Source organism: Xenopus laevis, chromosome 2S (genome assembly GCF_017654675.1).
Source record: "Xenopus laevis strain J_2021 chromosome 2S, Xenopus_laevis_v10.1, whole genome shotgun sequence".
Classification (NCBI taxonomy): domain Eukaryota; kingdom Metazoa; phylum Chordata; class Amphibia; order Anura; family Pipidae; genus Xenopus; species Xenopus laevis.
In genome coordinates this window covers 165,831,235-165,843,493 of record NC_054374.1, presented here as the reverse complement: position 1 = coordinate 165,843,493, position 12,259 = coordinate 165,831,235, and the positions used below count along the sequence as shown (strand labels likewise).

The window sequence follows — 12,259 nt, the reverse complement described above, 5'->3', positions numbered from 1 at the left end:
CCCCTCCCTTCTCTACTGTAATCTGAGCCCAGAGCAGGGAGAGACTCAGGCAGGAAGTGATGTCACACCATGTTAATACTGCAGCTCCTATCCTAAACAAAGAGAGAGTTTCTAGAGCTTTTTACTCAGGTATGGTAAAACATTCTACAGAATAAATATAGCATTCTAGCTTGCACTATTGCAGCTAATCTATTGCCAATAAAATGCCTCCATAGCTTTCCTTCTCCTTTAAAATTTCAATGGGTATTCCTGTAAAAACACATATTAACACAAAAATGCTTTCCTACTGTGATCATATGCAAACAGATGGACAATTTTTTAGTGAAAATGCCCCGGGTGTCATGGCCCTTAGAAAGAGAATTTTTGCAAAGCATGAACCCCCTTCAGAATCCAGTTTTATGCAGAATTAAGCAATCTATCTTCGCTCCTCATATCCACTCACTTTCACTTGTAGAATATTTCTAAAATGTGATCATTTTCCACCCAAGATGCCACCAAAATTAAATTTCACTCTCTCATAATGTCTCTAGGTTCGCTTAGAGACTATGATCATGGCCTTTAATGTGGGATCTCATGCTGAAGACCCAGATTCAATTGCCTGTAGCAACTCCTTGTGACGACAAGTCACTTAATCTCCTGGTGTTCGGCAACACATAGCCTTCATTTTCATCCAGGGCACTACCTACAAAGAGTTTGTATGTTATTCTGCGGAAATATGTCAGTGCTTCAGTATAAATCCCAGGAAATAATTTGATGGTCATGCCCATCCTTCATCACTGAACTTCTCTCAAGTGATTTAGTGAGTACTTGTTGCTCTAACAAGAAATGCTCTTCTACTGATCTTCTCCTTAACTCATTACTTCTTCACATATTTCTCTACCTCATCTCTAGAATTTCCCCTTAAATTCCATCAGACCTTATACTAATTTTCTGTCTTTAAACCATCTTCTTCATTCCTGTCAAAGCTTTCCCTCATCAAATATAATATCACATAAGTAACTCTATATGACACTTCCATCTGCAAAGGGCAGTGCTCCAAGGCACATCTCCCAGTTTGCTGACTCCTGATATATCCCATCCCTACAACATATGTCTCATACCCCCTTTTCCTTCAGGTAGACTGAGCCAAAGTAGTCCTGTGGTATCATGATCTTGGTTCTTCAGGCTCCCTACAGCAGTTCATGTCAGAATGTAATACAACAAATACAATGTTAAAGTTTAATACTTTATTTCTTTACAGTGTGAATTCTTATGAAATGTTTGCTTAACACTTCATCTCTTAATCCATAAATTAAAGGGCTGAGGAACCTAGGCAGGCAGGTGAAGAGAAGGAAGGTGGAGACGGTTAAAAGAGAAATGTAATTAAATGGGTATCTCTCTGTAATTGATGAGAGCAAAGAGGTCATGCAGAGGAGGAGCTGGAAGGCATGGAGCATGACAGTTTTGCTTGCCTTAATGGCTGATGACTTTCCTGAACCAATGCTTCTGGCAACCAGTAAAACCTTAAAGTAAGTGAATAGGATGATGAGTGCGACCAGGGTAAAGCTTATGGTGAAGGTCAGAGTTCTGATAGTGTTTTGTTCTGGTGTCACAGACAGAGCTCCCTGACTACAGACCATGGGACGGAGTTTCCCAAAGGATGAGCTGATGGTGATGAAATCGGCGAGATTTGGGATGAGCGCCACCGTCCAGATCACAACTATGGCAATTGTCGCATTCCTTACAGTACAAAATTCTGCATGTCTGAGTGGAAAAGAAATGGCCACATATCGCTCTAGAGACATGACCGCCAGGTTGTATGGAGTCACCCGATATGTGGATGTGGCTACAGTATATGTAAAGTAGCAGAATGGCACGGGCAGGTAAATCAAGTACCAGGCGCCCAGGAAGAGAAGGAGTCCTGTAACCAGGTAAACTGTGTCATTGACCAACATGTGAGCAAAAAGGAGGTAGCGAGTGTTGTCCTTGAGGTGAGGAATGGTGAGGATGATGTGGAGAATGACGATGATGGAATATAGGAAAGAGCAGAAGCAAATAAGGGTCAGGATCACAATTGCTATGGAGCCTCTGTTAGTCTGGGGCCAAATCAAGGTCACGTTGGTGTCCATCACTCTGCAATTTCTCATAGCAGGAAGGCAGACACTGGGAAGCATAAACATGAAAAGGGTGAGAACAGAAAAATCACAGAATGGAGAATCAATATGGGAAAATCCTTATATGAACAGTATAGAGCTACTATGGAACCAGTACAGGGCTAGTTTGGGACCAGTAGGGCTAGTAATCAATCCAAGCAGATCAACCAACAAGGTTTTTCATTGTTTAGACTATTCCACTGGCAAGTTCATATCTTCCATAGATGGAAACATCTGGCCAATATTACATTGTACCACCTAGGTATATTATTTGGGTTATTACAAAGGTCTTCATGTAGACTGACCTATACTCATATACTTATAGATGGACATGTATAAAAGTATAATAAAAAAAAATAACCCCTTGTGCAGAAAACATGGTGGATTTTTGCAATTTTCACCCTGCCTCCACTTTCATAAATAACCCACTAGGTGTATCTTTAGCCTGCAAGGGTTGGGGGGCCCAGGAGCTACAGAGGTTCCAGTGGGGCACAAATTTATAAGTAGTTTCAATATGTAATTCTGAAAAATATATTTTCAAAGTGTGTGTGTGTGTGTGTGTGTGTGGAGCCCAGAAACCTCTATTTACACCACTGCCCTGAACTATCCACATCTTGCCTCTGATTTGCTCTATTTTGTTGGGTTCTGGTAAACTAACCCCCCTATTTGCTGTGTTTAGAAATGTATTTTTGAAATAAAAGGGCCAAGATAGCATTAAACATCTGAAAATCCTTTTATACCATTGTGACCATATTGTAACACATACTGTAGTTTAAAACAAGTGAAGGCACTTATAGGATAAGAAATATTACAGGTCATGAAGCAAATCATTTCAACAATTATAACAGTTATAGATCTGATCAGCATAACATACACCTGCCAAACCTAAACCATCTAAGTGAAGAATATTTCATGTGCATTGAATTCAAATACTTTTCAATAAAACCTTTACCTCTCAGACCTGAACCTTCTAACTAACTAGACCATTTATGAATGTTTGTCTAATTTGTACAGTGTTGCTTGTAATCCTCAAAGATTTGCTTAGCTAGACATTGTTCGAGTGATTCCCCAGCCGACTCAGGTTTAATGGCAGTTGCTCCAGTTTCCCAGGCAGTACCGTGACTCTTCTTTCTTCTTTCCAGTACCATCCAAGACTTTCAATGTTTTGGGATGATTTTCCACATTTCACATGTTTAACAGATGGATTATTACATAACTACGATGTCAAGTCATCAAAATGGTCTATGAAGATCTAGGGAATAGATGGGATCATAAAACTCACTTTGAGGGCCACATCCAGCCCATGGGCCTCAAGTCACAGCACAGCCAGAGTTCTCCTGTCCAATGATAGTGTGGTGTTAGCACATCAGAAACCCAAATCACTCTAGTGCCCTGTACAAATAAACATTATGGCCCCACACATCTTTGGACAATTCTATACATTGCTTTATAGGGTCCCAGGAAAGATCGGATGTTGTTGAGTAGAACCATAATGTATGAAGCCTCCTTGAGGTGTCTTACCAAGGAGTAGAAGGACAATAGAGGGAGGCAGACATGAGAAATGGGGTCAGAAAGAGAATTGAACACAGTGGGATGGGAGAACAAAAGAGAAATGGGAGGGGATGGAAGACAAAATAACAGAGGAGGAGAAGAACAGGAGTTTGGATGTTGAAATCTAAATTCAATGTAGAAGAGAAAATGAGAGAGAGAGAGAAAGAACAAATAAAATGTTGGGGAAAACAGATGAGATGGGCAGGAGAGAAATGAAGAAGGCAGCCCCTAAGTTTTACATTTACATGGGGGGCAGTATACGATTATCCCCTCCATTACACAATGCTACAGCTACAGGGGGAAGAAGAGAGAACCTGAATCAAGAAAGATTTCCTGCATTATTCTCTAATTCTGTGATAAACAGAACCTTCTCTCTCTGGCAGTGGGGGCCTTGTGTTCCCAGTACAATTGACAATAAATATTAACTGTAGTGCCATTCAGATGTAGTATAAGCGTTCGATTGGTCTTTGTTTTTTATTAGATTATTTAAGATATGTTCTGCCTTCCTGATTTGGAAACAAAGAGCAGGACTGCTGCTTACAATGGGGATCAGATAGGATCTGTGCAGCCACTGGGACAGAATGTTCTGTTATACAGATAGCTAGAATCTCAGCTGTCATAAAGCAGGACAGGACTGCTGCTTACAATGGGGATCAGATAGGATCTGTGCAGCCACTGGGACAGAATGTTCTGTTATACAGATAGCTAGAATCTCAGCTGCCATAAAGCAGGACAGGGCTGCTGCTTACAATGGGGATCAGATAGGATCTGTGCAGCCACTGGGACAGAATGTTCTGTTATACAGATAGCTAGAATCTCAGCTGCCATAAAGCAGGACAGGACTGCTGCTTACAATGGGGATCAGATAGGATCTGTGCAGCCACTGGGACAGAATGTTCTCTTATACAGATAGCTAGAATCTCAGCTGCCATAAAGCAGGACAGGACTGTTGCTTACAATGGGGATCAGATAGGATCTGTGCAGCCACTGGGACAGAATGTTCTGTTATACAGATAGCTAGAATCTCAGCTGCCATAAAGCAGGACAGGACTGCTGCTTACAATGGGGATCAGATAGGATCTGTGCAGCCACTGGGACAGAATGTTCTGTTATACAGATAGCTAGAATCTCAGCTGCCATAAAGCAGGACAGGACTGATTTTACCCACAGTCGGGTGTGAAAAAATACAGAGATGTCTTTTTTTTTTAAATGAACATAGAAATATATATACATACATTTCCGGAATAAAGATTCCTGTACCCTGCAAATAAATGAGACAGATACTTACATTTAATGGGGTTGGTTGGCACAGGCGTCTCGCCAGACAAATCCAGACTGCTGCAGGTGCGATTGCTGGTTAATTCTAATGGAAAACGAATCACGTTGTAGGGTCCGGAAATATTTATACTCCCTGTAACTCCCTGTTGCCTGCAGCGTCATTTACCCTTAGGGTGCTGGGCTATGTGCCATGCGTTGCTTCACTCCTTAGAGGTTTTATTTATATTCATGTTCTTTGCCTGTAGATTTAGCAAGGTCTCCCCTAAGGCTCACACTGGATATGAAACAGCTGCTCTTTTCTTAAGGGGCCCCCATTGGCACATATAATATTCTGTATATGATATACTGTATCAATAGCAGGAGTGGGCTTTGTGACTTTAGGGCTTTGTGACCAGTGTAATAACATGGTGGCACGGTATTGAAAAGGATGTAGATGGTCTGTCTGTCCTAAACTGTGGCACCGACTCCAGGACTACATGCCAATACTGTATATGCAATGGGCAATTTAGTCTAGCTAGAATAACACAGGCTGACTGGCTCTCTACACCAGGGGTCCCCAAACTTTTTTTTACCCATGAGCCACATTCAGTTGTAAAAAGAGTAGGGGAGCAACACATGAAAAACGTTTCTGGGGCCACAAAATAAGGGCTGTGATTGGCTAATTGGTAGTCCCTTTGTGGACTGGCAGACTGTAAGAGTCTCTGTTTGACATTAACAATAACTTGCCTCCGAGCCAGGAATTTGAAAATAAGCTCCTGCTTTGAGGCCACTGAGAGCAACAGCCAAGAGGTTGGAGAGCAACATGTTACTCCCAAGCCACTGGTTGGGGATCACTGCTCTCTACAATCATCATCATCATTTATTTATATAGCGCCAAGTTACACAGTGCTTTACATTAGTTTACAAGGAACAAACGGTGAATAACATACAAGGGTTTACAGAGTTTGATAGGATTAGAGGGCCCTACTCGCAAGAGTTTACAAACTAAAGGTTAGGTACAATTAAAGACATAAGGGTTTCAGAAACAAATTTGTGATCTCTAATACAGTTATGACTGATTAATTAAGATACATTGAATAAGCTTCGCTAAACAGGTGGGTCATTAGGGAGTGTTTGGAAAGAAGGAGAAAGTCTAACAGCTCGAGGCAGAGAGTTCCAGAGAGGCCCGGGAGAAGTCTTGTAGGCGAGAATGGGCTGAAGTGGTGAGAAGAGAGGTGAAGGTCAGAAGCAGAGAGAAGGTTGTGGAAAGGAGGGTATTTTCAGATTAGAGATGAAATACAGAGACGGCATCATTGTTAAGGGCCTTGAATGTAAGTGTGAGTAGTTCGAATTTAATTCTAGAGGAGATTGGGAGCCAGAGAAGAGATTTACATATGGGAGCAGCTGATGTTGAGCGGTGAGAAAAATTTATGAGTCTAGCAGCAGCATTTAGAACAGATTGGAGTTGTGAAAGGTGACTTGTTGGAATAGCTGAGAAGAGTAGGTTGCAGTAATCAAGGCGGGAGATGATGAGAGACTGAATCAGTGTTTTGGTTGTGTCTGAACTGAGATATGATCATATTCGGGCAATGTTGCACAGCTAAATACACCAAGATTTGGCAAGTGTTTGGATGTGTGGTGAAAAGACAGATACGTGACTAAGATGATTCCTAGGCAGCGTGCCTGTGTGGTCAAATGAAAGTTGATGTTATTAATTGTGAGTAAAATCTCAGAGACAGGGGAAGATCGTGGAGGAAATATAACGAGTTCTGTTTTAGAAAGATTCAGTTTCAGGTGTCGCTGAGACATCCAGGAGAAGACAGCAGAGAGACAGTCTGTAACTTGGGACAGAAGGAGCGAGTTTAGGAGTAGACAAGTAGAGTTGGGTGTCATGAGCATAGAGGTGATACTGAAGTATGAGCGACTGAATACGTTTTCCTAGTGAAGTTGTGTAGAGTTAGAACAACAGAGGGCCTAGGACAGAACCTTGAGGAACTCCAACAGAGAGAAGGAATGTAGTAGTAGAGTTAGAGAAAACAATTTTAAAGGAATGGTCAGACAGATAAGATGTTAACCATGAAAGAGCAGTGAATTCCAGATGAGTGTAGAATGTCTAGGAGGAGTGGGTGGTCAACTGTGTCAAAGGCTGCAGAGAGATCTAGAAGGATGAGTATGGAATAGTGACCTTTAGACTTTGCCAGTAGAAGATCATTGGTTACTTTGGCGAGTGCAGTTTCAGTTGAGTGTGTTGGGTGTTTGTAAACAAGCCTTTCCAGCAGTCCCCTTAATAATACCAGATAGTTCATTTAGCATCACAGTTCAGTAGTAACACCCCGGGTAGTTCCATGTGCCTCAGGTATCAGCAAAGACAGATACTTGTGTGAAACGTTCCATAACTAATGTGTTAATTGCCAGTACCCCATTAATATCCTCCTAACATTTGCTTAATCAAGAACTTTTTGGTTCCCTCTCATTGAAGATCCTTTTGCTTTCAGTTTTATGGCTGGTGGCTTTTCCCTGGTCTAGGTTGGAACTTAAGGCCTCACTTTCTCACCAAGTGCTTCTTGTTTAAACTTTATTCAATATGGCTAATAGGGGATCTTCATATTATGACGTGGAGCCTCCTCTGTACTGGCCAAAAAATCCAGACTCCTCCCAGGCTTTAATTCTGCCCCATGGTCAATCTAAACTCTGTCCCACCAGACGTAATTTACAATGATTTCACTAGGGTGACTAAGGAGGAACCAGTTTGGTTGGGAAAACTGCCTTGCCTGTACTTTGACATCTAAACAACAAAGTTGTAATCAAGGAAACACACTGAGGACTGAGGCTAACCCTACTACACTTGCACTTAATTGCCTCCCCTGCAGTGAGGTTTACAAAGGGCAGATTGGCTTAAAAGCAACTTCCAACATGACATTTTGAACTTGTGGTGAATCTTAATGGCCATGTTAAGTCTAAAATAGACTAATGCTAGAAATGCTGTATTTTGTATACTAAATATAAATATGAACTTACTGCACTACAAGCCTAATCAAACAAATAATTTATGCTTTCAAAGTTGGCTACAGGGGGTCACCATCTTGTAACTTTGTTAAACATCTTTGCAAGACCAAGACTGTGCACATGCTCAGTGTGATCTGGGCTGCTTAGGGATCATCATAAACAAAGCTGCTTGAGTTCTGCATGGCTGGGAAGTAAGGCGGGGGCTCCCCCTGCTGTTCATAAGTATGATTGTTTCCCTGCAGAGCAGTTAGGGACCGTCTGACAATTCCTATCCACAGCAGTAAATGAAGGGAGAATTTCACTGCATACAGTCAGGTTTCTTATAAGAACGATACACATTTTTTAATTAAAGTATATTGGAGATAGGTTTCTTTTTCATTAAAGAAAGTAAAAATGGGATTTTATTTTTTTGCCTTTACATGCCCTTTAAGAACTTTTCTGAGCTCAGTTGAAGCCTGTAGTCCCTTTACCTGAGCAGGAAAAACCATCTTGGTATTTTAGGATCAACCCAGATGGGGCCCGTGTCCTGGGAGGAAAAGTAAGCAGCCAAAAGAAGTGGTTTTTTTCTTTACAGGCAGAAACAATGGCAGACTAAAGGGGTGGGGATTCAAGCAATGACATGCCCTGCGTGACCTCAGCTACACAACATAAAATGATGGGCAAATCTGACCCGTTTGCTTCACAAAAAAATTCACAAAACATTGAAAATGCATTGAAGTCTATGGACGACAACAATTTTTTAATGCGTGACAATATTTTTTGATGCACATCATTTTTTCCCTCCCATTGGAGTCTATGGGTCAGTGTAGAAAGAATGCAGTAGTAGAAGTAATTTGGCAAGGATAGAAACCACATTTATTGCACTGACTTGTGGTATTTAACCCTTTTCTTGACTTAATGTGCAAAGTTGTAATTGTACCATACATGTAATTGCCACTGTGCCATCCTTCTATTAGTTTTGGGGTATTTATAGAAATGGAGAGGGGTTTTTACATCATACAGGCTGGTATATCAAATACAACAGTATTAGCAGAAATATAAAGCCTTTTTCAGAATTCCCCTTGACAAAGGCTTTAGTGCCGAAACGTTGGGGTGTTCTCATTTTTGCCAAGTGTATCTGCTCCCTGTGGTTTCTCTTTTTGCCTTGATCTTGTTACCTGGTGGTATGTATATATTTCTGCTAATACTGTTGTATTTGATATACCAGCCTGTCTGATTTTTTTTTTTGCGATTTACTATAAAAGAAAACATTTTTAATACCACCTTTGTCTACTAAGTCTCATTGAGTGTGCAACCCCTCTCCATTTCTATATACTGTTTTGGGTAACTGACTGTGGGATTACCTGGGGTTATTTGCACCTCATATACCTTAAAAAAGTATTTTTTCTATTGTGAATATTGGGAGTGCCCTCCACCAACTTATTTTGGGGTATTTATACCTGGAATTGCCACTGTGTCATCCAGCTGTGAGATAAAAAAAAAAACCGACAAAGGGGAGAATGAATGATTTATGCAAGGGCAGAGGGAAGCCTGGGAGTAGGGAAGAGGAAGGAATGTGGTAGCACAATGGTTAAAAAATTAAGTGGGAGCAGAATAAAAAGCAAAACAACAGAGGAGAAATGCTGTAACAGTGGGAAAAAATACAGAGAAATAGTGAAGCATCTTCTATGAGTTTTGGGCTATTTATGCATGGAGTTGCCACTGTGCCATCCTTCTATGAGTTTTGGGCTATTTATACATGGAATTGCCACTGTGCCATCCTTCTATGAGTTTTGGGCTATTTATACATGGAATTGCCACTGTGCCATCCTTCTATGAGTTTTGGGGTAATTATGCATGGAATTGCCACTGTGTCATACAGCTTTGAGTTCAACAAAACGAATTGAGTTCAACAAAAAACGAATTGAGTTCAACTTTTGAGTTTAACAAAAAGAATTGCCACTGTGCCATCCTTCTATTTGTTTTGTCTATTTATACATGGAATTGCCACTATTAGTTTTGGGCTATTTATACATGGAATTGCCACTATTAGTTTTGGGCTATTTATACATGGAATTGCCACTATTAGTTTTGGGCTATTTATACATGGAATTGCCACTATTAGTTTTGGGCTATTTATACATGGAATTGCCACTATTAGTTTTGGGGTAATTATGCATGGAATTGCCACTGTGTCATACAGCTTTGAGTTCAACAAAACGAATTGAGTTCAACAAAAAACGAATTGAGTTCAACTTTTGAGTTTAACAAAAAGAATTGCCACTGTGCCATCCTTCTATTTGTTTTGTCTATTTATACATGGAATTGCCACTATTAGTTTTGGGCTATTTATACATGGAATTGCCACTATTAGTTTTGGGCTATTTATACATGGAATTGCCACTATTAGTTTTGGGCTATTTATACATGGAATTGCCACTATTAGTTTTGGGCTATTTATACATGGAATTGCCACTATTAGTTTTGGGGTAATTATGCATGGAATTGCCACTGTGTCATACAGCTTTGAGTTCAACAAAACGAATTGAGTTCAACAAAAAACGAATTGAGTTCAACTTTTGAGTTTAACAAAAAGAATTGCCACTGTGCCATCCTTCTATTAGTTTTGGGCTATTTATGCATGGAATTGCCACTGTGCCATCCTTCTATTAGTTTTGGGCTATTTATACATGGAATTGCCACTATTAGTTTTGGGCTATTTATACATGGAATTGCCACTATTAGTTTTTGGGGTATTTATACATGGAATTGCCACTGTGCCATCCTTCTATGAGTTTTGGGGTAATTATGCATGGAATTGCCACTGTTTCATACAGCTTTGAGTTCAACTAAACCAGACAAAGGGGAGAATGATTTATGCAAGGGCAGAGGGAAGCCTGGGAGTAGGGAAGAGGAAGGAATGTGGTAGCACAATGGTTAAAAAATATAAGTGGGAGCAGAATAAAAAGCAAAACAACAGAGGAGAAATACTGTAACAGCGAGAAGAAATACAGAGAAATAGTGAAGCAAAGCAGGAGAGAAAGAAAACAAAGAGAATGAAAAGCAGAAAGGAGGAAACAACCAAGGAAGTGAGTAGGATGTCGAGCATTTTATTTACATATAAATATAATTTGTATGTTCGTATACATACATGTGGCCCTGGTCTGCTTTATGTCTATTGTTTCTGGTATTATACTTGAAATTAACATGTGTGATAATATTTGGTCTGTATACAAGAATACCATATAGAGTGAACCCTCAATTTTACATTATCCCTGGGCTTATTTCACATTGTGAGTAATGGATGAGTTGTAAAAATGTTTAATTGTACCTTGTCATAGAAGTAACGAAGAAGTAATCTCTGTCCTACCACTAGAGATGTTTCCAGACTGTCCCTGCTTCCATGATTTTTTATCACTGCAGTCTGTACCAGATTATTTTCACAAAACTGTTAGGGGCCGATTCACTAACTTCGAGTGAAGGATTCGAAGTAAAAAAACTTTGAATTTCAAAGTGTTTTTTGAGCTACTTCGACCATCAAATGGGCTACTTTGACCTTCGACTTCGAATAGAAGGATTTGAACTAAAAATCGTTCGACTATTCGACCATTCGATAATCGAAGTACTGTCTCTTTAAAAAAAACTTCGACTCCCTAATTCGCCATATAAAACCTACCGAACTCAATGTTAGCCTATGGGGAAGGTCCCCATAGGCTTTCCTAAGTTTTTTTGATCGAAGGATATTCCTTCGATCATTGGATTTAAATCCTTCAAATCGAACGATTCGAAGGATTTAATCGTTCGATCGAAGGAATAATCCTTCGATCGTACTATCTGCGCTAAATCCTTCGACTTCGATATTCGAAGTCCAAGGATTTTAATTCCCAGTCGAATATTGAGGGTTAATTAACCCTCGATATTCGACCCTTGGTGAATCGGCCCCTTGGTGTTTAATTTTAGTTGTACAGCACTTTGCCCAAAAAAGTTTAACAGTTTCAGTAATTAAAAATAACTTTTTAAATTCAGTTCTATAACATTAGGTCGGTAATTCGTGTAACCTGCCCACTACACTGGTGCGCGGAGGGGGGCCCAGTTGCAAATTTTCACCCCGGGACCCCTAGATGTCTAGTTACACCACTGCCAGTTCCCCTTTATGTAGGGGTGCCACACGGTTCTGTACTCAGCCCATTATTATCTCTATAAACTCTGTAAATCTCATCCACACATACTGTATATCAACTGTTCCCTGATGATGTGCAAATATATTTATCAACCCCTTTACTAACCAAGAAAATTGAATCTCAGGACTCAAACTGCATCCAAACTATCTCACT

The 12,259-nt window shown here is 40.2% G+C and overlaps 1 protein-coding gene across 1 annotated transcript; it reads right to left on the bottom strand.

Annotated features, from left to right (window-relative positions):
• Positions 1 to 1,226: 1,226 nt before the first annotated feature.
• Positions 1,227 to 4,286, bottom strand: LOC108709040 (odorant receptor 131-2). The gene has a single exon (XM_018248667.2). It carries the CDS (start codon positions 2,157 to 2,159, stop codon positions 1,227 to 1,229), a length of 933 nt encoding a protein of 310 aa, XP_018104156.1. The 5' UTR covers positions 2,160 to 4,286.
• Positions 4,287 to 12,259: the final 7,973 nt, after the last annotated feature.

Excerpts from the sequence above, each read along its gene's own strand:
- LOC108709040 (XM_018248667.2), bottom strand. The coding sequence starts at position 2,159 with ATGTTTATGCTTCCCAGTGTCTGCCTTCCTGCTATGAGAAATTGCAGA.